Source organism: Cricetulus griseus, assembly GCF_003668045.3.
Source record: "Cricetulus griseus strain 17A/GY chromosome 1 unlocalized genomic scaffold, alternate assembly CriGri-PICRH-1.0 chr1_1, whole genome shotgun sequence".
In the NCBI taxonomy this organism is placed as follows: Eukaryota; Metazoa; Chordata; class Mammalia; order Rodentia; family Cricetidae; genus Cricetulus; species Cricetulus griseus.
Genome location: NW_023276807.1, coordinates 64,123,754 through 64,149,800, shown reverse-complemented (window position 1 = coordinate 64,149,800; position 26,047 = coordinate 64,123,754). Strand labels below are relative to the sequence as shown.

The 26,047-nt window shown below is 38.9% G+C and overlaps 1 protein-coding gene across 1 annotated transcript in view; it reads right to left on the bottom strand.

Annotated features, from left to right (window-relative positions):
• Csmd1 (CUB and Sushi multiple domains 1) overlaps positions 1-26,047 on the bottom strand; it is a 1,205,306-nt gene that overhangs the window by 1,016,704 nt on the left and 162,555 nt on the right. Inside the window, exon 3 of the mRNA XM_027388213.2 lies at positions 4,983-5,095. Coding sequence (XP_027244014.1) covers positions 4,983-5,095 — 113 coding nt within the window. The remainder of the gene's footprint in view (positions 1-4,982; positions 5,096-26,047) is intronic.

Sequence of the window (26,047 nt, the reverse complement as noted above, 5' to 3'; positions counted from 1 at the left end):
TTTAGCCTCAACTTTTACTACTAAAAATACACAGAAGCAAGGCTTGAATAGATGATATATAAAACACCCTGTAAGACCTTGGAACTGCCACAGGGATGCAGAAATCACTGGAGAGAGGGGGACTTTTCTCTTTCTGCACACACTTTTCATGTTAAATAAACTTTGACAAAGACTGAGGCTGATAAATGGGCACAATGGAATCCTTTCCTGACAAAGCACCACCCTGTATCTCACAAGGCAGGGAAAAGAACCCAGTTCCTCTTTAAGGCTGTGACAGTGTGAGTCTTCTATTTCAAGGATTGAGACAATAAAATCTGGCTCACTGATAAGGTGTTCAGGTCAGCCAGGGTTTCCTTCAGTTTGAGTCTGGCTTGCTTAAAAACCAGTTCTTCTACAATCCCTTCTTTCCATTCATACACAACCCTCAAATAATATTTTTCATTGTCCTGTTTCCTTACACATGGATGTTCCTTCCCATCTCAGAAGGAAGCTGTTTTCATCTATCCTTGTCCAGAACCTCCATTCTGGGCTAGACCAGTAATCATTTATCTCCTGAACCTTTGGACAACACTTCAAAATGTAGCAGCTTATAATGAATAATTCCCCTGGACATGAAGGACTGAGATCACTCATTTTTGTTCTCTTGCACTAAAGAGCATTGTCTGCATAGTGGTGCTGCTCACCCCTGGTCCTCTTTTTCCATAGTCTTGGGAACATCCTCATTCATTTCTGCCTTTTTTGTTGTTGTTTTTAATTATAGTCTAGTGGTGGAAAGCTTTCAACCACAAAAGAGTGCTCTGTAAATAAATGAGGGGAAAAACAGGGCCCCACATTTTAAACAAGGTTTTTAAGGGTATGTGTATGGATTTGTGCACCTGTGTGTACAGTGCCCACAGAGGCCAGAAGAGGGAACAAGAACTCCTTGGACTGTAATTACAGATATTGTGAGATGCCTGATATGGGTACTGAGATCTGAAACTAGGTCCTCTGTAAGAGCAAGAAGCATTCTTTACCACCGAGCAATCTCTCCATGCCTGAAAAAAATGAATTCTTAGGCCCTAATGTCTACCTACTGAGTCCTGCTCATATGGTATCCTTATAAGCATGAACATGTTGTCCAGTGACACTGTGCGCATATATTTGTGTTTCACATACACAATCTCATGGTTAATCTTCAACATCTGGAGGATATGCAGGGCTTGGCAATCACAGCATTTGGAGATGTGCAGTCCTGGGCTTAATTCTGCTCCCACTGAGCAACAATGAAAGTATTGTAGTTACTGCTCCATCAACTTTAAGTGTTAGTAACAAGTCATTTTTATTTTACTTGGTTATATGATTAGTGATTTTAAGAGCATTATATAGCCATAGACACATATATCTGTTGTGTGCCTATCTTCTAACTACTTCAAAATCTATAATTAGCTAACTGTATATTTAATATGTCTCTCTCTTATCTACCTGCCATATATTTGTCCATGATCTGTGATATATCTATCTTGCTGTGATCATTTACTCATCTACCTACCATCTATTTATAAATATATCGTGTATTTATTTTTTAATCATCCATTGATAAATATTTTGTCATATATTTGTATAACAATAATCTGCCTATCAGATATGTATATCTATCATCTCTCTACCAATCCTTTAAGTACGATGCATATTTCTCTTAACCATCTATTACCAACCTTTGTACCCATCATCTTTCTATTTTCATCCTAACTTTCTATTTATTCACCTACCCATTTATCTATCTATCCATTATCTATGTATACAACGACCCATATACCTATATATCAAATCCACATGTCCCTATCTGCCATATTATCTTCATATATGTTATAGATTTCATATATTCTACACACACACACACACACACACACACACACACACATATATATATATATATATATATATATATATATATATATTTCATCTCTGAAAGATATACACTATAGTTTGTAAAAAATATCTGCCTTAATTGATGGAATCATTTTAAGACAAAAGCAAATATGATAGAGTTCCTTTGAACTCACTCACTGTAAGCAGCATGTAATCATATATCTCATTAGGATTTATTAAATAGAGCTATACAAATTGTTTGGTTCATGAATGAGTAAATGATATATGACAAGATGAGTATTTTTAGTTATTCTGCTCAATTTACTCTGTACTTACCAGTTAAAAATCCCTAAATTTCCTTTATAATAGTCTATAAACTAATCTGCTAAGAATATCCTAAAGCCTACCTTTGAAGAAATCCAAATACTCCATGTAGAAAACATTAGGAAGATATTCATAAATATTTTCATTGGGATTACAAAGTCAAATTCAATTACTAAATGCATTAATTGTAATAATTTTAACTTATTGTTTACACATTCATTATGTAGCTTAATATCCCCATGTATGAATAATAACTTGCATAAACAATACTTATTGCAAAATGCTGTCAAAAATCATGAGTTCCATGTCCACATTAAGACCATTGTCAACGTTACCATATTTTGAAAGACTTTAGAAGTTTTGACAATTTCCTCCATCTTAGCCAGTGAATATAAATGAAAATTTTAAGCAGCAATGTGTTAATAATATATAAACTCCAACTTAGAAAAGCAGTGCTAATTTAGGACCACAGGGCCAAGGTTTAATAGTTGATTTAGTACTTTTATCTAAATTCAATTTACATTAAAAAGCTTGGATAATATATTAACATCATTTTTGACTTTTTATATTAACATTAATTAGGTTGTTTCCTTCGTAGAAATAACTACATGTATTGTCTCTTCAAAATGGCAATTATTAGAGTAGAAGACAATCTAATTTTTTTAAGTGAAGAATATACTGGAAACTGCTATAGATGGCCTCCTGACCACGACATTGGTCCTGCTTTCTCTCCTGAAGGTATCTTTACCCCATCCTATGCACTCCCCAAATCTTGCCTTGAAGGGTGAGTTGCCTCCCAATCCTGGGGACTTGAGCTACCATTTAGACAGAGGAGCTTCCAGTGAGACCTTGCCTGCCTTTCAGGTAACTTCTACCATCTGGGTTTTCCCTTAGGCTGGTGATATTCATTTTCTATAGACAGATTTCACACTTCAATTGTTACAAAACTTTTTGATGTGCAGCAGTGACAAATATTATATTCTGATATTAAGCATTGCAGAAAATTGCTTTTATTGACAAGAGATGTGTGCATTTTCACCAATATTTTCCTTCAGTTATAGTCACATGTTTATTGGCAATTATCAGATAAAAGATTAACCGTTGAAAGTCTAAGGTATGAGAACATCTTCACATATCTTAGTAGCATACTCAACTTATCATATAGCCTATGCACTTCTACAGTTTATATTTCCTCATGAGCCTTACACAAACATAAAATTCACCAGTGTTTTAAAAACTATATTGTAATCCATCATGACTACCCCACAGATGATCTGGAAGGTTTGATGAAAGGGGGCACCTATCCATCACTCAAATTCAAAGGTTTCTACATTGGTTGTTGAGAAACACACAGAGTACAACGATGGACTTCATTAGCACAGAGAGGAGAATTTCCAGGATTTCTTGACTTTGGTCACATTTTCTGCTCTCTGAACAGAAATCATCTAGAAATATAGGAGAAAGTATGCCTCAGAGGCAGCAAACACCCACTGCTGTAGAGATGTTTTTGTTGTTGTTGTTTTGTTTTGTTTTCTATAAGCAAAGGACATGTGATTCAGGGCTCAAAAGAAAACGGCAGGTGGAACCACATTTGAAACTTAATCAAACCATGGACCTTATATCAGCCTGCCACTGTCCAAAGATTGTAACACTTATTATCAATCAGTCACACACTAAACACTGCTCAGCTGACACTGGTTTATGTGAAAGCACAGTGAGCTCACAAACAAGTGACCCATGCTCAAAATGGAGGAGAGCAGCTGGGGTCCTGAAAACCTAGATTTAGAAGAGAGGTGAACAGTCAGATAAACCTTCAGTCAGCATCATTGCATGGGTCACTTTAAATAAAAGGATTGATCAGCCTTTATAGAACTCCACAGGGGTCAAGTCTACCCATTACCACCTGGCAAATGCATAGTAACTAAGTTCAGTTGCACAAACCAAGTGTAGGCTTGAACCTTCCACAAAGAACATGCATGTCACACATACTCAGTATTAAAGCAAACCAGAGACACATTTAAAGCAAACAAGGTGCATTAAAGAGACAGTGATCAATGGCTCCACCCACAATTTACTTCTTGACTCATAGGTATCAGCATTTACTCATGTTACAAATGATAAATCTGTGTTACAAATGAAAGAAAAATAAAAATCTCTATTCAAACAAAATCAGACCCCTGAGACTTCATACTTTCAAGCACCCAGTTCAATTAACTCAAATCTAACTCAGAGAAAATAATTTCCTTCATCAAAATACACTCTTCTTCTAGAACATTATACCAAGACACCTTAAAAACAGTAACAACATCACAGAATATCTGAGAACAAATCTGAAGCCAAACACAAAGCTGAAATTCCACTGCTTTGCAAGTATCAAAGCAGAGTGAGGGCAAATTAATCTCTCAATTAAAAATTTCAGCATTGACAAAAATTCCTCATACATGAAACTTTTGACTTACACCCTGATTAGCAATTGTATAGCCAAGCACAAGTTTTAATAAAACTTTTTAATGTTAAAAACAAATACTTTAAAACTTAGCAATTTATATGTAAAACCCTCAGGTGTTACCATTGCAGTCAACAAAACAATCTGATTTATACATTCACACCCCTAAATAAAAACTTAAGCTTTTTTATTTTGCTGGGTTCTTAGAAAATTACAGAGACAATGGTGCATCGTCTTATCAATATTAAAGAACAGCCCAGTAATTCCACCATGCAACACATCTCTGCATCCATACCATTATCTCACAGCAACATGTTAGGTTATAAGAAAGGTATGAAATGTGCCAAGTGCAACAGCTTCCTACCTTCATACATGGCCTTGAAACCCTGTGCGCTCACTGCAAAATCCGTGGTGAACCAGAGCGTAAGGAGAGACCCAGTGCTCACAATGGAGGAGGGCAGCTGGAATCCTGACAGCCTAGATTTAGAAGAGAAATGAACAGTCAAACAAAACCTTCCCTTAAACATAAATGCACATATTTGTGGGACAAACTGGTTTACTGGGGTTCATTGATAATATTTTGTTTGTTTAAGAAAGGCATTATTAGGAAGATCAGGCTAGCCATGAAGTGGTCTTTCTTCTGGCTTGGGCTTCTGAGTGCAGGGATTACATGTATGGCACCATGCCCAGCTTTGATGATTCTTATCTATGTTGCCTTTATCTAAGTGAGGTCATCAAACATTTAGATAACCAATATACTCATGCTTGGTGCTAATGTAAATTAAATACTAGTAAGCCCAAAATGTGTTCACCTAAATAGCTTTTGAGAAAATTCTTTGTGGAATAATTGTTCACCATTTTCTTCAACAGAGAGTATAAAGACTACATAGCACACAATGAAACCCATGTACACCATACTAGACAGGAGACCCTGCACATGCATGTGTCCACTCCCCATTCCTACTCATTAGACTGCACATGTCTCTAACATAGCAGCTATTTGTTCCTATATTTATTCCATTGTGTGCTTGTCATTGCACATTATAAAACTCAGTTACCTGCCTCAGAAGTCATGTCTTTGATCTTATCATTTTTGTTTCAAGACAAACCTTTTGGTTTGTAAGATATGTTTTCGAGACATTATTATGTTTGAGTATTTTTAAAAGTTTTAATGGCCATGGTGAGAGCTCAGGGAGACTAAACTAGTGACTACATATGTGTAATACTTTGAAAGTCAATGGATTTTTCAAAGGTCATAGGGATACTCAAACAGATTTCATTAAATATAAGAATTAAAGGGAATTATCTGTTGTCATATGATGTAGTATAATAGCTTGCACACTAGAAAATCATGCAGAAGTCAGAGCAAATGTGCATCCCCTGCAGGAGAGATTCTGGTGGCTTGAAGTATTTATTAGTGACCTCAATACAGCTGCTGGTGGTTGTAGAATCAATGGACTGGTTGGACTCAAGATGATCTACTTTTACCAATAACAGCATGATAATTGCTTAGTAAGTTGACAGAACTAACAAGCTTAAAATGAGTCCATATTCAAGTGAGAATTATCATAAAATCATGGATCACACAAATCTTCTTTCTTGTTATTCTTATTTTGTGTTGACTCCTTTAAAGCATTATTTTGCTTCATTTAGAAAAATCAACTCTCAGGCTAAGAGATAGTTCAGTATGCAAAGTTCTTGCTGTGCAAGCATGAACTGAGTTCAGTGCCAAGCACCGGGTAAATGCAGTTATGTACACTGTAACTCCAGTGTCATGGCTGGGGATAGGTAGATCCCTGTAACTTGTTGGCCAGTAAGTCAGACAACCTCCATAAGCTCAAGGTTCAGTGAACGATCATTTCTCATAAAGTAAAGTGGGGAATGATTGGGAAAGGCATCCCACCTAAACCTTTAACATCCATGTACATGTGTAACAGTTGTACCCAGATATGAACATGTATACCCAGATATGAGCATATGCCCCACATAAACACTTCAAAAGTCAACTCTCCTCAAGTCTTTTATTATGATGGTCAATAAAAGGGGAACTTCCAATTTCATTCTAGTATCACAATAATACAAAAACTAGGTAAAGACAGAACCAAAAACAAAACTATAAGGCAATATTTCTAGAGGAGAAAACGTGAAACTCTCAAGAAAATAAGTAAAAACTGGATACAGGTGTATCCCAAAATGATCATCTACCATGACCAAGTTGGCTTTACCATGGAGATGCACAGATGGTTTAACCTAGTTAAATCAATGAGCTCGATAAATCGGATAAATGGACTTAAAGACAAAAAAAGTCACATAATCATTCTGAAAGATGCAGCAAAAGTTTTTGATAATAATCTAACATACTTCCATAAGAGTCTTAGAGAAAGTAGGTCTGGAGGGAGCACACTTCAACATAACAAAGAATGTATATGACAAACCCACCACCAACATTAATCTAAGTGGAGGAAAACTCAAAAGAAATCCCAATAAACCGAGGAAGGGGAGAGCACTGTCCAGCAGCTCTACTCCTTATCAATATAGAGCTTGAAGCATTAACTTCAGCAATAAGACAAAGGTAATTAAAGGGACACAAAGAGGAAAACAAGTATCAAATCATCCTTATTTTCAGATCCTATGATATACATAAGAGATCTCAAACATTCCACCAGAAACTAGAGATGACTGAAATTTTATGCAATAATTCTTCGGGTTAATTTTATCTAAAGATCAAATATGCATATTTGTATGTGAAAATGTACACGGATACATGAAAATGGAACAAAACCAACAGCCTGGTACCAGCAATGCTTTGATTAAACAGAGAAATAATTATTCTAAATGTAATTTGGTAAAGAAACAAGGAAAAAATAAGGCATGGGCTACTGGCTTTTCAGGGTTTCTTTTTTTAGGGAAGGAAGTAGAAACTACCTGGCAGAGATATATGGAAAAGGGCTGACCCATGATCAGTGGATCAAAGAGGGAATATGACATTGAACTCCATGAATACATCTGACTTCTACTTTTAAAAGTTTAAAAGTCGTCAATGGGCAGGTCAACAACTCAGTCTCCATGGGCAAAGGTTGCTCTAGACCCAGATAATACTTCTATAATATCATGACCCACAAGTAGAAACCCAAAATATAAAATTATGCAAACTTTATTAAAAATAGTACAAGGCTTGTAGTATGAGAAGAGTCCCTATGATTTCCACCACATTTATCTCCCAGCAGAGGGAAAGTTCATAAATTGGATTTCAGAAAACTTTAAAGCTTTTCTCTGTGAAAGACCCTGTGAAGAGGATCAAAGACATACTGCAGCCTGAGAAGATATTTGTAAGTTAGTTAACTGGACAAGCTATATTATCTAGAATATATAATAGATTCAACAAGGAAAAACAAGCAATGCAATTAGAAAATTGGCAAAATACACAAGGCATCATGTCTTATGTTGCTTTCTGTTGCAGTGGATAAAACAAGGACCAAAAACAACTTAGGGAAGAAAGGGTTTATTGAGCTCAGAAGCCATGCTCTACCATCAAGGGAAGCCATGACAGGAGCTGAAACAGGAACTTGAAGGCAGGAACTGGGGCAGAGACTATCTAGGAACACTGGCTTCCATTCTCACTTTCAGCCCATGCCCATCTCCCTAAGGGTGGCACTGCTCACAGTGGACTACACCCTCCTACATCAATCAGAAATCAAGAAATTGCTCCAAAGATATGACCAAAAGCCAATGTGAAGGCTACAGTTGCTCCTTCCAGATTTGTCAGGTTGATGAGTAAGATTAACCATCACAGATCATATCACCTAGTAGAAAGGACCACTCTGAAAATCTGTTAGGAAAACTATAGTCATTAGAAAAATGTTTTTTGTTTTTGGGTTTTTTTGTTTGTTTGTTTGTTTTTTGATACAGGGTTTCTCTGTGTAGCTTTTGAGCCTGTCCTGGCACTAACTCTGTAGACCAGGCTGGCCTGGAATTCAAGGGAGTTCTGCCTGCCTCTGTTCCCAAGTGATGGGATTAATGGTGTTTGTCACTGCTTACCACCTTAGAGAAATGGTTTGTAAACCAGGAAGACATAAGGACAGAGCTGTCAGAGTGACTGAAAGAGAAAACACTGATGCAAAAACAAGATAAAAGGCAGAAAACTATCATTCATCTCTAGTCAAAGTATGAACTGGTTGAGTCACTTTGGAAAACAGTTTGTCAGTTTCCAAAAAATAAACAAGGCTGGAGGGGTGTCTTCAGCATTGAAGAGCATGACACACTCTTCTTGCAATCATCCTGAGTTCAGCTCCCAGTACAACCACTACCCGTAATTATAGCTTGAGGGGATCCATGCCCTTTCTCAGCCTCTGTGCACACCTGCACATACATGGCATACATACATGGCATACATACACACACACACACACACACACACACACACACACACACACACACACACACAAATCAATCAATTAACTAAAGTTAAATGAATACATTTAAAATAAGCAATGTTTAAAACTTAATTGTTCTCCTTGGTGTTTACCCAAAACTTCCTCAAGTGATATTTAAATATTTTTATCTCCACTGTTAATATTCTTGCCATGTCGGTATACTATGACTTTGGAAGACTTTACAACTAGGGAGAACAATCATTGAGGGGCATACTGAAACTCCATTCAGTCTATGAAACTACCATCTTCTAAATATTGAATGGCTTAATAAAAAATATGTTGGAAAGGTTTCAAAGATACCTTTAAATCATATTCATAAAGTATATAATAATCAGTAGAAACACATAACATATAATTAATAACAAAATTTTATTAACTTACAAAATGATAAATGAAACAAAACACTAAGAATGTTTTATTTAGAAATCAATCATCTATAACTTTTCAATACATATTTCATTCATTGTATCCCTTATAACCAATTCTTTATATCAGACATTTTTGCATGCTCATTATTGGGACATATTATTTCTGTCATGATAAGAGAATAAGCAAGAAAATACAGAAATTTGGCCAACTTTCACTGCTTCATTTTTCTTTACCAAAGCCCATTTTGCTACACATTAACACTGGCTGATAGAGATAGCAACACCTCAGAGAGCCAAAGTGGCATTGGGAACAACTGTGAGGAGACTGACTGCATTATGAACCCAGCTATATGTTCATTTCCTTGCTCATGCCTTGACTCCTGCCAGCAAGTTTTGCAAAAGATGCTGCAACTCATCACTGTGACTTGCTGGCCATAGAAGAGAGAACAGTTCTTCACCCATCCCAAAATTCCATGCCACAGCTCCCTCTGCAGAAAACCAATTTGCCAACACTATGAAAGCACCGGGGCTTATGTCCAGGTGAACTAGTGGCAGGGATAGAATGGTCAGGTAAGAGGATCTGTGGGGACAGTGAGAAAAAATCAATTTCATTCTTAGAAAAAAAGTATAGCTCTTGTCAATCCAAACATGCCGTTTGCTCTGTCTTTTGTAGAAGGATACTATTGTGCTGTGGGATCTCATTTATATTTCCACTTGGGAGAAACCAATTCTCCTCTCACATGCAGCGATCTGGGTGACTGATAGTTCATGCCTGTCAACATGAGTGATTGTAAACTAAAGCAGGAATGACTGTTGGTGACATCTTTCTATTCCAGGTACATGTTCATTCTGCAGAAGCATGTACTTCAGAATTGAACAAGTTTATTCTTTTTCCATTTTTCAAGAAATTACTGAGATGAATAGCAGTAGAAATGGACGCAAACTGTTTTGTACTGTACTACCATCCAGGTTGTGAAAGGTACACCAGTGTGGGAATCTGGAAGGACAGAAGTGCTGATTCTGGATGGAAACAACAAAATCAAGGAAAAACGGAGAGTGTGGAGAAAACCAGAGCTGGCACTGTTTACATGAGATCATATAAGGAGAGAGCAATTAGTGTATGAGACAGAAGAGCACTCCTGAATTATACAATGTATATATTGTATAATCATTATTTGTGATTTTAAAATGTCAATTATATTTAAAACTAAGGCTTAGTTAAAATGTCAAGTGCATATTTTAAGTAAATTAGGAAATATCACTAAATCAAATCTTCCAGAGAATGTAATTGCTTCCAGGAAAATATCTGTAAGCCAAATGCAGCCAAACTGACATTAATATTCAATATTTAGCCTCCTCACATGTCAGGCTGTTTGCCAATGTGAAGATCGTCATGATATAGCTTAAAGAAAGAGGTGGTCTACCAAACAAACTTCCTTGAGACTAGACTTTTATCAAGACATTCCCAGAGGCTGGGAGAATGCTTCCATGGGTGAGAAATTTACACATACTGTATACTGTCAGGAACTAATATCTTGTGCAGACTTTTATGAGTTCATCTTTTCATTGCACACCGATGGGTTGCTCCACCTGTATGTTTCCTGGAAACTTCACCAGATGAGATATCTTCAAAACGCAACTTCCATTTGCCATTAATATTTAATATTTGAGTCTTTTACCTAAGTACTTTCTATGAACATGTAATTTGCCACACCTTTAGTTTTAAATACTCCTTTATCACTTAAAATATTAACCAATCACCTCTTAAAAATTTTATTGTTTAATGTCACTTAATGGAAGCTTCCCCGGTGTGGACTGAGTTAAACACATTATGTGCTCTTATACAAAAATAGAAACTGGAACTCTAATGGTAACAAATCTACTGGAGTGAAAATTATACAGAATGCATAATACACACATATAGCCATGCACCTATATATGACATTCCCAGGCATTGACACACACAAGCATACATTACATACTTGAATAAACATACATACAAACAGGTACACACATACTCATATGCATACACAAATACACACATGACACACACATACATGCTCACACATGGATATAATAGTGTTGTGGGGAGGATGGAGAAGGGAAAGAGAGACCAGATGGAGAAGGATAATTCTCAGGCAGCTTCCTGAGGCCTGACTGGAACACCTATACAAGCCTCCTGGACCTGTTTCAAAAGATTGACAACTGTAACTCTGAGGTGAAGGGGGAAAAAGCAGACACTAACTGGGAAGGTAAGAATTATAAAAGCTTAGAAATGAAAACTACACAGCTAAGATTAGATTTAAAAAACTTCTGAAACACCGGAGGCAAGACCATCTGGTCTATCAGTACAGGAATCTTACTAGCTGCTCTGCTCTGATGTGACTACTTATATTAGGACATTGGGGACCTGTTGACATGTCAGGTGTGTCAAATGAGGCCATTGGAATCCTCTGCTTTCTGTTTCTCCTTCTCTCCCATACCCACTACACCTGTATTTATCTAGTGGGACTTCAAAGTGACACAGTTGTCTGCTAATTCCTTTATGTAACAGGAATCCTGGCTTCTTAACAGTTCAATGTTGTAATTATAAACAGTCCAAGAGTCTTGGGAAAAGCATTGTGCAAAGTCTCAGGTTAACAAAAGCTTAAGAAAAGGCTCTGTGCTATTAGGACTCCAGTCACTTAACTGAGAACTGCACACAATGTAACTAGAAGTGCATCGGCTCTGTACAAAGCAAGCCAGTATGTCTTATTTACAGTCTAGACATCTGTACCCTTGTCTGGAACTTGCTGAGAACCAAGGCCCATTCTAGACAACAATGTATCTATTTCACAAGCACCAGTGCTGATTTGTTAGTGTCACCTAGAAATACTTTTCCATACTCATTTCTGGAGTGAGAACCTAGATTAGAGAAATTGTGTTTATATCGACCTGTCTAGGGAGAAAACAACAAATAGATAATCACACCCAAATCTTTCATTTCTTGATAATCAGAATGGACTAATTTCTCTTTATAAGTTTGATTTTGTCCTTTACATGTGTGTGATCAGGCATCTGTGTTATCTAGGAATATATAGGTCTCCATTGGCTGATGAAAGATCTTCCTTCAGTCTGAGAAATTTGAAACCATGTAACTTTTGTCTCTTGGCAATACCTGCTGGCAAGGAAGAAAAAAGCTAGCTTGTAGAATCTCTATATTCTGCATGAGATCACAGATTACAATAGAACTGGGCTCATTTAACTACAGAAGGAGCTAAAACCCACTGCTGAGGAAGACAGATTAAGTATAGAGAGAAGCCTTGACCTGAAAAAGGAACAGTGGTAGCTGCCATTTTGGATACTCACTCAAACCCCATGTTCTAAAGAGATAACAGAAGGGTTATAATCACTTGCTCACAGCAATGTGCTGAGATCATAGGTTGCCTGCATTATAGGACCTAGATACTTAGAGATCTCTGTCACAATAGTTGCTCTTTTTATATGAAGCAAACCTTTCTGCACCTTTGGTTTTGCTAGGTCTGGGGTTCAGTGGTCACTTAAACTTGTATTGAAATAGTGACAAAGCCATGAATGCAGACACAATGAAAGATGAACCCAGAGCCCACTGTCCCGAAAGAGACATGTCGTCTACTGCAGGAACTTAGGACCATAAGAAACAGAAAACCATCTTAGGAAAACTGCTGATCGCAACTACAAGTTACTGTCATACTCTGTCTGGAATGGCTTCTTGCCCATCAGATGCCCCATGCCTTTTTTTTAAGCTTGGCATATGTTTTCCCAAGTGGTGGATTAGAAAAGAGATTTCCTTTAGTAATGTTTTCTGTTTAGATCCATTAATGATAAAAATGTCAATTAGAGCATTGCATTCAACCCTAGATCACTCTCTCCACCCTGAGAGATTTGCCACTAAAAGCATCTCTGATGGGTGATGTTTTTCTGTATATATGATTCTTTTATTGGATGACAAATAAATGCTGATTGGACAGGGAGATAGGTTGGGCTAGGAGAGAAGGAGAATGCTAGGGAGACAGGCAGAGAGGTGTCTGGAAGAGATGCCATGTAGAAGAGAAAGAAGTTAACAGGTCAGGACCCTTCTCTGGTAAGACCACGTGGATATACTCAGATTAATAGAAATGGGTTAATAATTAAGACAGAGGGAGCCAATAAGAAGCCCTAGCAAAAGACCAACAGTTTTATAATTAATATAGCATTCCTGTGTTTATTTGAGGACAATCAGATGTGGGACCAGGCTGGAAAGAAACTTCAGCAACACCTCTCCTCTTAGCTAAATATGAATGAAGCCTCTGTACTCATTGCCTTATCCCAGATATACCAGGTCACTTTCCCCAGAACCTGTGAGAACTTTTGTCTAGTTGGAGTGATTTAGTACACCAGGCAAATCTTAGTTTGTACTAAGCAAAAATTACTTCCTAAGGGGATACACTCTCTGCTAAATGCCGCTGTCTAATAAATGTGCCTCTGGAAAAATAAAATAAAGTCCCTCAAATTGCATTTGAGACAAATTTGCCAAGAATTAATTTCACTGATCTTTTCTCTCTATCCCTGCACCAAGTTATTTTGAGAAAGTTATTTCACAATTACAGTGTCTGTGATATGCTATTAGAAGTGAAGATCTAAACAGATTTTGCCCCCAAGCACGAAATAACATCCTGTTCAAGTGGTTCTGTTATGGCAATGAAGCCTTTTATAAATTACATTAAAATTTCCCAGTGTCCCTCACACCCCATGCCTGCTTCCTGTACTGTTATCCACGCCTCACTGGGGCCTTCCATCTGAGTGATAAGAAACCCCAAATTGTCTTCCTAGTGAAGAATCCATTAGTTGGGTTTTCATATCAAGATCTCTTTTCAAGCTGTTTGGGTCCAGATAGGCCCCTTTTCCATGTTAAGATTTCAGATAAACCCCAAGCTACTTCAGAGTAACTCAATGGGCCTGCTGGATTTCCTCCTGAGAGTGGCTGTTTAATACTAATCTGACACACACTGCGGTGTGGGAGCTAAGGTAAAGTGCTCACTGATTTCCCTGTGGGCAGGCCAAGGGAACAGGGAGCCACTTCTGAGTACTTAGGTCAAAATAACATTAAGAAAAGGATAAAATGGGTCAAATATGCCAGATAACTCTGGGCAAATTTGTTTCACTGTGGTATCTGATAAGATTGGCTTTTCAAGTTAAATTTCCCTTCTTAATTATAAATTTGGCTTATACAAAAACAGAAACTGGAACTCTAATAATGACAAATCTACTGTAGGGAGAATTACAGGCAACACACAATACCCACATATAAACATAAATACACATTATACTCACATGCATTCACACACACAAGCACACATTACATATTTGAATAAACATGCCTACAAGCATGTATACACATACACATATGCATACACAAAAGTACACATGACACACACACATGCTCATGCACACACATGGATGTGTATTTAAACAGGATTGTGGGGAGGAAGGGGAAGGGAAAGAAAGACCAGATGGAGAAGGATATTTCTTAGGCAGCTCCCTGAGGCCTGACTGGAACACCTACACAAGCCTCATGGACCCATTTCAAAAGATTTACAGCTGTGACTCTGTTTGAAGTTAAGGGGGAAAGCAGACACTAACTGGGAAGGAGAACATCATAAAAGCTTAGAAATGAAAACTAGACAGTTGAAGATTAGATTTAAAGAAATTCTTCTAACAGTTCAGAAACCCAGTACTTTTTTAGAGTCTGATACCACTCAGTAATGTGACCCATGCCTCCTGAATCCTCAAAAATTACCTGCAATAGGAAGCCTGAATGAATTAATTGAATGTGGCTTCTTGATGTTTGAATACTATGAATCCATTAGATAAAGAGGAAATTATCTGAAATAGCCAGAATATTTTAAAAGTCAAAAACACTGTCTGCTTTTATCTAGGTCTTTATATTTGTGAATCTGTTCACAGAAGGCTTAGAAAATAACCTAAACAGTTTTAATAAAGTTCATGTTCTGGAATAGAAAGAGGCCTGACTTTAACTCAGAAATATTGTGTTTGGCACACACAGGAACACACACTCACACACATATGTGTGTCACTTATTATATACAAATAAGCTGTCATTAAAATATATATGAGCCGGGCATTGGTGGCACATGCCTTTAATCCCAGCACTTGGGAGGCAGATGCAGGTGGATCTCTGTGAGTTCGAGGCCAGCCTGGTCTCCAGTGTGAGTGCCAGGATAGGCTCCAAAGCTCACAGAGAAACCCTGTCTCGATAAACCAAATATATATATATTAAACAAGCTTTGTTAGAAACTTGGGAAACTTGGGAAAATGAAGCTTGGTTTTGCACAGATCAGCCTGTGGGCCATCAGAAAGCAGAGCTCATACCAGCATCATTCCTGTTTCCTACCTTTAACTCCTGCTCAGACAAGAGTTCCAAGAACAAGGCAGACTTAGTCTCTCATGCAAAGCACTGCTGTTAGAGTTCAGTTTCCTGGCTATGAACTGAGTGATTATTTCAGGTCAAAGTCATTTTCACAGTGTATTGATTTTCTAGATCTGGAGTCTAGTGAGGTAGAGTAGTCCTGTATTCCCCAGCTGTGACGCCAGGTAATTCTGGGCAGTCACTGCTCTCTGTTGTAAACACCATATTCTTATGCTATCCTTAAAGCAAACTGTGACTTCAAGCAATAACCCTCTGACTTTGCAGGTGGGAAAACCACACCCCACAGTAGATGGATAGCTTGTGAGTAAAACACAGGTGTCAAGGGCCAGAGACAAGATTCAGTTCACGGGTTTCTCTCCAGCCATGGTAGAAACTTGTCCATGCTCAAAACAGACTTCAAGCAGGGGCTGGTAGCTTTCTAAAATTGCACATGGAAAACAATTTTGCCTGAAGATTGGGGACTGACTCAAAAATCTAGGCTTCATCTGCAAGTCATTGATAGAATTTTTGAAGTAAAATCATTAAATAAATCAATAATGAGACAATATGCATTTTAATATTTTTGTGTGTACAGGTATGTGTGTGACAATGGTATATGTTTGTGTTTTACGCACATTGGGGCATTGCATGAACATATGAACATACATACATGCAGAGGACAAAGGGTAATCTCAGGTGTCCTGGGCTTTTCCCCCTTTTATTTCCTAAAGACAGTGTCTCTCACTGAACCTGGGATCAGATTGATGGCCAGCAAGCCCTGTCTGTCTTCCACACCTGTGGAGTTGCAAGCACAGGCAATATACTTAGCCCTCCATAAGGATGCTGGAATTCAAGCTCATGTTCATATGTTTCCAAAGCAAGCAAGTGCTCTTATCCATTTACCATCTTCCCAACCCCTCAACCCACTGTGTTGTAGGAATAGTGAAGATGTTTGTGGCCATGGCCTGGGAAGGGAATGCTTGGCTGGCAAGTAGGTGCATCGGAGAGGGAAGAGCTCTTGTTCTGAGCCATGTTCAGAAGCTCCATAAGCAGCTGTGTGATTGGCAGCATGCTAGAAACAGGAAGCAACCAAATTATTAAAGCCACTTTCTTTTCCTAGTTTGCTAAGAGGAAGCTGATGTATTTTGTTTTCTTCATGCACAAACCTGCCCTTGTCTGAAAGAGCTAAAACTTCCTCATTTGTAGTCACTCACTAGGGATGTGAAGATGTAAATTTCCCATCTTTCGATTGAAAAAGACTATTTATTCCCTCACACTCTTATGAATTTAAAGATGGAGTTTAACATTTGCATACATTTACCTCTCTCTCTTCTCTCATTTTTCTAAAAGGGAGGATCTGGGGAATAGAAGAAAACCAACTAAAGCTTAAAGTCCATGTACATTGGAATGATTGCTTAGCAATATTACAAATTTGGGAGAGAGGAAAGAAAGTTTGCCTAAATGTACAAAGTGTAGAGATTACATCCTTTTCCTGTGATATACAGAAATGACCTGCTGTCTCTTTAGTCTCAGGGCTAAGGACTTCAATCCCTTTTCAAATAAGAACAAGGAATTTCAAATCTCTGGAACTAGAAACAGCTGATTTGAATATTTGGCACCAGAAGGGCACATTCTCAATTCAGCTTCATGCCTTGTGATCACATCACAGGACATACTCATGACTTGAGTGAAAGAAATGAAATTAAGAGACAAACAGCAAAACAGAGGCCCACCATAATCCTGGGAAAATCAATTTATCAAGGGATGTAAGTAGATAAGAACTCAGAAATGGTGGAAGCCATTCAGCTCACAGTGAGTGAAAGCCATGGAAGCAATTTGACATTTCCATTAATTACAGCTAAGGAAGAATTCAGAAGAAGCAAGACTTATTCTCCATATGGGACATGTACAGGGATTGACAGGGGCTTTCACGGCATCCAACTGCCCTCTGTTACTATGCCAAGACCTTATTATCACTGAATGTCAGTCTTACATTCCTGAAACCATGTTGTCCCTGACCCTGAGTAAACCCTACTTTTCCAAGTGATCAACAGCAAGAATGGGACACATCTATCCCTCCAGAAAAATATATGACTCTGCATAGATAAAAGCAGCCATAACAAAAGGAGGTTTTTCACATTTTAAAGGCATTCGTAGAGACACTTAAGAAGTCAACATTATAGTATGAAAATCTAATTTAGATACCATGGGGGGGGGAGCCAGTCAGCAGTAGATTTTACAAGTGATGAGGCACAACTGATAGGACTCCAATAGTGTGTGAATTAATCATAAATATCATACTTCTGATACTCTTTAAGAAGAACCTTCACGACATTCTATTTTTTATTGGCAATGCTATTAAGCTACCCGAACAGACACAAACTTGGGCTTTGTGGCTGATTATGGTAATATCAATATGGGATATAACAATGCAACGTGATATCATTTTGAGCTTTTATTTAATCACTAAAGGATTGAATACAGTGGCAGAGGTGTGTCATTCCATGTCAGTGAAAGGTACAAGCCACACATTCTAGTCCTATGACATCATCCATGCACTTGTAAACTGTCTCTAAAGTAAATCACACATTTTCCCTGAGTTTTTGCAGTCTGGACACATCTAGATACAAGCCACACCAATCTACAAAGTTTTCAGAGTAAACAACTGGATTCAAAAGAAGAGTTGAAAACCCATCTTCTGGTATTTCAGGTCCAGGAACACTGAAGCAGGTGCTCTTCTTTATCATCAAGGATTTTCATTTTTCTGCCATGCTCTGCTTTGGAACACCAAACCCCTTCATTTTCAGACATCAGTATCAGAGGCTTGTGATATAGAAGCACTGGCTACTAAGCTGGCATGTATTTTTCTCATGGGGAGAACTGTAGTTTATCAAGAAACAGTCACTTGCCTGGTATCCCAGCAAGGGGACCCAGATGTTGTTGATGGGCAGGTAGAAACACCTGTGAGTGACAAACTGTAGGACCGCAATCTTGCCTATGTACCTTAGTAAAAAGTATGACATGGTGACACTTCATCTCAAAGTGACAAGAACCTTGGCCAGAACAACGTAGGGGTATATACCAGTAGCCATAAAATACTGAAATGCTGAGAAAGTTGGGCTGGTCCAATATGGGACTTGCTATAGCAAGATGAGAGTTTTTACTCCAAACTATATTGTTAGCCTTGGTGGTCATTGGAAGCCAACAAGACATAGAGATCCTCAAATCCAAAGATCTCAGTGCTGAGGGCTTCTGTTGTTACTTGTGGGGTGAAGAATGTACTTTGTTGCATTAGATTTGTGTGTTTTAGTCTTGAAACTTGGAATTTTAAGATATGTACATGATTGATTGGATCTTGAGCTTTAGCAAAACACTAGACATGATGCCTCAGGTAACCAATCCTGTTCCTTGTCCTGTACAAGACAGAATGTGATGGGGATATGTGTGGGACTAATGGTTAACAGTATATTTTGGAGTAAAACTCTCATCTTTTTCTTTTGTGTTACCTTTTGGTTTATTGAGAAAGCATAGCACAGTGTTCTGGGCAGGCCTGCAACTTACTGTGTACTCCAAGCCAGCCTTGAACTCATAGTAATTTGCTGTATCTGCTTCTTAGATACTGGGGCTATATTTATGAGCCACTATATTCCTAGCTAAAAATTTGGTCATGCTATTGAACTGAACTGCAAACAAAAAGAAATCCCATGAAACATTTTCCCTTTAACTCACTATACCCTCAGCATTTATATATTGTTAGGTCCTTCTGTGTATATGCTTGTCTTATTGGTTTGATAAATAAAGCACTGTTGGCCAATAGGGAGTCAAGATAAGTGGGGCTAGGATTCCAGGAGGATTCTGGGAAATGTAATAAAGAGAAGAGTCGTCATAAGATCCCAGGGAAGAGAGGAAGCATGCTGCTGGCATCCCTGATAAGTCTTTATAAAATATATAAATGGCTATGGTTGATACTTAAGACAGAGCTAGCAAATAAGAAATCCTAGTCATTGGCCAGCAGCATTGTAACTAATATTAATCTCTCTGTGTTATTTGGGACACTAACATGGCGGTGGAACTCAGGATGCTGCCAGAAAGAGTTAGAGTTACACTTTTATTTTATTCCATGAATTTGCATGTAGATACCCTGAGTGAATCTTGGGAGACTTGTTTTCACTTCCCATCCTAACCTTGCCTGTGTATCCAACCTCCCCTGAAACACATTGGAGCCCTTTGTTTTATCTCAACACTTGAGGGACCTCAGCACCCAGGGCCATCTTACTATTTGATAGATTTACTCATGAAGTCTGCTCCTGAGTTTGTTATTTGTGGCAGGAAGAGAAAGTGACCTTTCTTCAGATCCTCAGTGCACCATGTCAATGTGTCTTATGAACAAGCTAATTAGGAAGATGTGGTGAGTTGGCCTATCATCCACCTACTCAGCAATAGCCAGGAATCCTCTCCAGAGAAGCTGCTGCCTTGAGCTCAACCCACTCCATCTGACCACTGAGTGCTCGTCATCTACTTCTCAGTGGTTTCCATGGAACCCCCAATTCCATCTATCTACATTTACCACCTGAGGCATATCAGCTGAAGTGTCTCAGCCACTCATAGCCAAAGAACACCTCCACTCTCCACTTGTCAAACTTCCAACTTAGATGTCTTTTCACCCTGTGGAGCTCTTAAAAGCTAGTGAATAGGTGTGTTAATTTAAAGACTGATAATTTTAAAATATCACAGAACTCAAATGGATAGATAGATATTCATAACATCTTAAAATAATTCTGTCTGCCTCAGTGATCTGCAATATTTATTATTTATTCTGTATGTGGGTACCTTGGGTTGCATATGTATGCAGATGATTGTTTATTTTTTCCAGTAGAAGTCAGAAGTCAACCTTAGATTTTATTCCTCAGGTGTCTTCCACCTTTTTAAAATTAATATTATCTTAGAGCCAGGCTCTCTCACAAGGATCTGAGTCACACTGATTTCATTAGGTTAGTTCAATAGTGAATTCCAGGAACCAACCATGGTCTCCACCTTCCCTTAGCCAGGATTACAGAAGCAAGACACCACACTCAGCCTTTTTATTAGAGTTCTGGAAATGAACTTAGATCCTCGTGCTTGTGGGGCTATGTAAGAGCTGAGCTGACTTTACCCCAAAGTGACCTTTCTTTAGCAAGGGTTTTATGCTTTTGTTTCATGGCTCTGGGACTTTGTTTAAATGCTGGTGGATATGTGTTCTCAGCAGCATCCATGGTCCAGTAGTCCTCATGTTGATGGTCCCCTGAGAAGACTTGCAGAACCCTAGCAGAGTTTCAGTGGCCACAGTGGAAGCACAGCTGATTGCTAACCTAGGAGGCAGCCTGGACCAGGGCTCCACATCAATAGCAGGCTATGCAAACTGGTCATAGAAAATGCTTTCCATCTCCTAGTCACAGTGATTAGGGGAGTCCCACTGAGCCCCACTGTGCATAACCACTCTCCTATACTTATACTCATATTATAGCCCATAGAGTGAGTATTTACCCAGAACCCCTGAAGGGAGAGCCACTTAGGCTGACTCCCAGGGCCTTAATGCTCAATTGAGGGATTACCTGCCATTACCTGCAAATATTTGGCTATTAATAAAGCCAATGAAATATTCTGAGTCCCAAGGCATCTGAAGGATTAAAAAGACTTGCTTAGATTTAAGATGTGACATATATATTATTCAAGTCTATGTTGTGTTCTCATAAAAATGATAGAACATAAACCCAATCTGTACACTACACAAACATTCACTGTGCTATGCCTTTCATAATATTATTGTGTATTTCTTTGCCGCATATTTGATATTTTTCACTGATAAAAATTCACACTAAAATATTTACAAGTATCTTTAAACTTTGTTTAAAATGTTTGCAGTAAAGGGAAAAGTAGGATATTTTACCTAAATATTGCATCAAGTCAGAGATAGTGACCTATGGCCTCAGGTCATTTGTAAGATGTGTGGGGCAGCCCTGTTGGAGCATCCTGAGGAGTGGGATGAGTGGGTGATTAGCCTGAAGGATGCAGAATACAGGCAAGAATGGAGTCACTGTGGACTGTGCTCTACTGCAATTTTGAAAATTGCTTTGTTCATATTATCTTCAGCCACCTTATATAAGCACAGGCGCATTCAGTAGCAAAATCATTGTACAGGCAGGAGCAATGCTCAGAGGCAAATTCTCCATGACTCATTTTTCCGGACCCTTTTTCTAAGTGGTCCATGAACACACTCAACCCCAATCTCCCAAAGGTCTCTGTCCCAGGATATGCTTATTTCTGTCAGGAGTTGACTTTGATTATAGACACTTTTGAAGTGTGTTAGAGCCTCTCACCCCTCACTCTACTGCCCCGAGTCAGTCAGCAGACATGGTACAGCTACATCAGGCTCCACATGGGTGCCAGGTGCCAATCACAGGGTGTGTTCTGCACCTATTGTCTCTTCCACTGCTCTTCTTGGCTTTTTGGCTGTTTCTGCCAATTATAGCGAGGATGACAACATATACACACAGGGTGAAAAATAGAACCTTCCTTAAGCCGTCTTCCTAGAGAATGCTATTAATGTGATTGGATTTGCCCCTCAATACCATTTCATTTCATATCCACATGGTAGGCCATGTCTATAGACACATGAGGCCACATGCTGACTCATATGTACACTATGCCCACTACTTATACAGAGCATAATGTTCACATCTGCTCACTTAGTTTAGTTCAAACATGTGCACTGAAAGACTGTTCATGCTTGCTTTGATTCCTGCTCTCCCCAAACAGGCTGTGAAGACAGAATTCAAGCATTTGAATTGACTTGGACCCCCGGGTCTCTAATAGCTTTATTTTTTCTTAATAGAATCAATACATATTTGGGCACTATTTTGACCTTGAATTTCTTGAATTTTATACTTGAAACCTAACTGTTTAAATGAAAAAAATGTTATCAGTGGACTCAACTTTACATTGAGGTGGACTTCAAGTGTGTACCTAATCCAAAAGTATGAGGTGCTCCAAAAAGCAAAACCTTGCAAACTGTGGCATGGTAAGTGAAGTGGAAAGTTCCTTCTTGGTGTTTGCCAATGGACATGGTAACATGGCAGGCACTCTGGAAACACTGTAGAGATTATCTTCATGTTACACTTCCAAGTAATGAATTGTATAGATTTCATAACTAATAAATCCCTTGTGGTGCAAATATTCCTAAAATGGAAAAAAATCACAAATTTCCTGTTCTTTTCTAGTTACAAGCATTTAAGTGAAAGAAGAATTAGCTTTAGAAAGTGAATATTATACATAGTCTTTAATGAATAAATATACTAAAACATGACTGCCTCTTATATCAACAGAGGTCCCAATTCTATATAATGATACCCCAGGTCTACCATTGTTCAAACCCTAGTTTCTCTTTTGGGAAACCTCAACTGAGTTTTATAATTTTGATTCTGATTGAAACATTGGTTGCTTGTGTTGAGTTTCTGTATGTAGAAATATCTCAGGAGGGCTGGCCAAAGAGTCCAGCAGTGCCATCTATCCTTTGTCTCTAGGAGTGTGATGGGGGACAGATCACTGGATAGATTTTAGGGTGTTGTTTAGTCTGCACATGTCACGGATGTGTAATGTAAGGATGGTGACACCCCAGCTATCAACACCTCTCCACTTCCTTTGAAAAAGTCTTCTCACTTCCTAGGAAAGGAAATTCTAGCAATGTGGTCAAATGCAGGTGTTCTTATGAATGTTTGTGTTTTACAATGAAAGCAAGAAAGCATTGTCCAAGACCTTTGCTGAAGCCTGTATTCTACTATTCACAATTGCAGAATGGCATCAAGAACTTTTCTTTTATCTGAACCAGTTATTTCTTTAGATGTTACTAAGCTTGTGATAATAATCTAACATCAAACATCACCACAGCAGGCAGTCTCAGGTATCTAACCTGAAGAGCCATTCTGAGTCATGACCCAATTTTAATTTAGAGGAAGCTTTACTGGAAGAGTTATGTGCATCTCGTGCAGCTAAGGAAGGAACAATTAAATCAGTGAGTCTTGCTATTTTAAACTAGAGTCACAGAGCAGTCAAATAAAGAGAATGTAAGACAAGAATAGATTGTGATTCACAACTACAAACAAATCCTGGGTCTACCAGGTGTGATGTGCATGAAACAAAGAAAATCCCTTCCAGAAGGATAACAGTGTTATCCACAGACTGATGGTTATATCAACCAGTGTACAAGCAATCACCAAACCTGGTATTCTGTTATGGGGCTTTATCACAGGGAAGATGCACACTTCACCAGAATTGAGTAGCTGGGATCAGAAAAAAAATGGAGGATGAGTAATGGAGATGGTTCATATTGGCTTTAAATATGACTGAATTTGGAACCATTGTACACTCCCCAGGGTGTATCTGTGAGGCTTTCTTTTAGAGGGATTTAACTGAAGAAGGAAGGCCCACCTTAAATGTGGAAAGCAATATCCACGGGGCAAGTCCCAGACTGAATAGAAAGGAAAACAGAGAAAACCATCTGAACACCTGAATTTATCTTCCACTATGCTGCTGTGGCTCCTGACTGCTCAGTCACCTCATGTCCCTGCACCACAGCACAGGACCTGGTGCATGATGTCTGTAAATAGGGATGGTGTTTATGTAAACAGCACCCAAGCAAACCATGGAAATCATCGGGGCAATCACAGCACGTTCTTCTCACAGGCAGGTTTGTGTATCTGTGAAGGAGAGGATGAGGTACTGCTTGCCACCTAGGGGTTCTGTGAGAAGGAAAACTGATGAGAACATCCAGTGCCAGGCAGGCTGCTGGATAAGGGATGCTGCACACAATGACATTTTTAGTAATAATAGTGCATCACAGGCATAGTGGAATGCTGGTGGTGATGTGATGGGGAGATGGAGACAGTCTGAATGCTGGGCTCCTCAAGGAAGTGACTAAGGAAACTGACTGATAGGAATATGCACAACTGTTGAATTCCCCCGAAGTGACTGGAATCTCACATGGCCTCAGATAGTGTCTCAAATCATGCCACTCACATTGTTTTTAATTTTATGTGACTTTTACATCATGTACTTTGATCCCATTCATTTCCCCATCCCTTCACAACCTCCCTCTGTCCCTTCACACTGCCCATCAAATAAAACAAAATTTAAGAGAAAGGGGAAAAGTAAAATATAATCTTGTCATGGAAGCTGCAGTGTGATACAGTGACTCACTCCATAAAAACCTTTGGTCCATATATCTTTACTTGCAAGTGTTCATTGCAAAGAGTCATTGGCCTGATTTGAGGTCTCTGGCTTCTGCTACACTATCAATGCTGGGCCCTCATCCTGGATATTCTGTTTTTGCCCTGCCTTATGGAGAACCTGCAGCTTTGGATCTATAGGTCAGCTGATACTCCAGCAGAACATTGGTGGCGTGGGCCAATCATAACCCTGGATCTAGGCCTGGGCTTCTGTAAGGGAGGTCTGCCAGTCAGTTATCTCCTGTCCTCATGACCACAGCAAACTCGCCAGCATTGCTCCAGCCATTTCGCCTCTTGCAGCAATGAGTGAGTGGGTGGGGCCAGTTAGCCTGCTTCCATGCCCCCAGGGTTGGCTCTCCCATACCTGAACCATTAGGGTAAGCTCTGTTGTGTTTCCCAGGCAACAGGGGGCAACACAACACCCCTGTTTTACAGTCTCATTCTCCTGCGTACTGCAGCTGTAAGGGGTAGAGACAGGGCTGAGTCACCTTCACCTCTTATATCTTGAGTTGCAGAGGCCAGCCTCAGGCAGGCAGCCACATAAAGGATGTCCGATGTTTACAACTGAGCTTCTTCTATGTCTCACTTATTTACTCTCTATCCACTAGCTTAAGGTGGCACTCATGTTTCCACGGTGGGAAAGTTGTGTCTTGCATCTGCTCCACAGTTACTGAAATGAAAACCCTTTCCATTCGGAAGCTACCAGAGGCTTCCTCTTCCCAACAAAGACATGCCAGTGAACTGGAACTGAGAAAATGATCCCCAGTATCCTCTGTCTTTGTCTTCCCTGAATATTGCTAGAAGATAAAGAAGAGCTGTCTGCCTGCTGTGCCACAACCAAGTTTGACAGTGTCCTTCAATGCCCATATGCAACCCTTCTAGGCTTTCTTGCCATGTCAGCTGTTGCTTATTATTGAAGATGTTCTTTTGGTTACATCTCA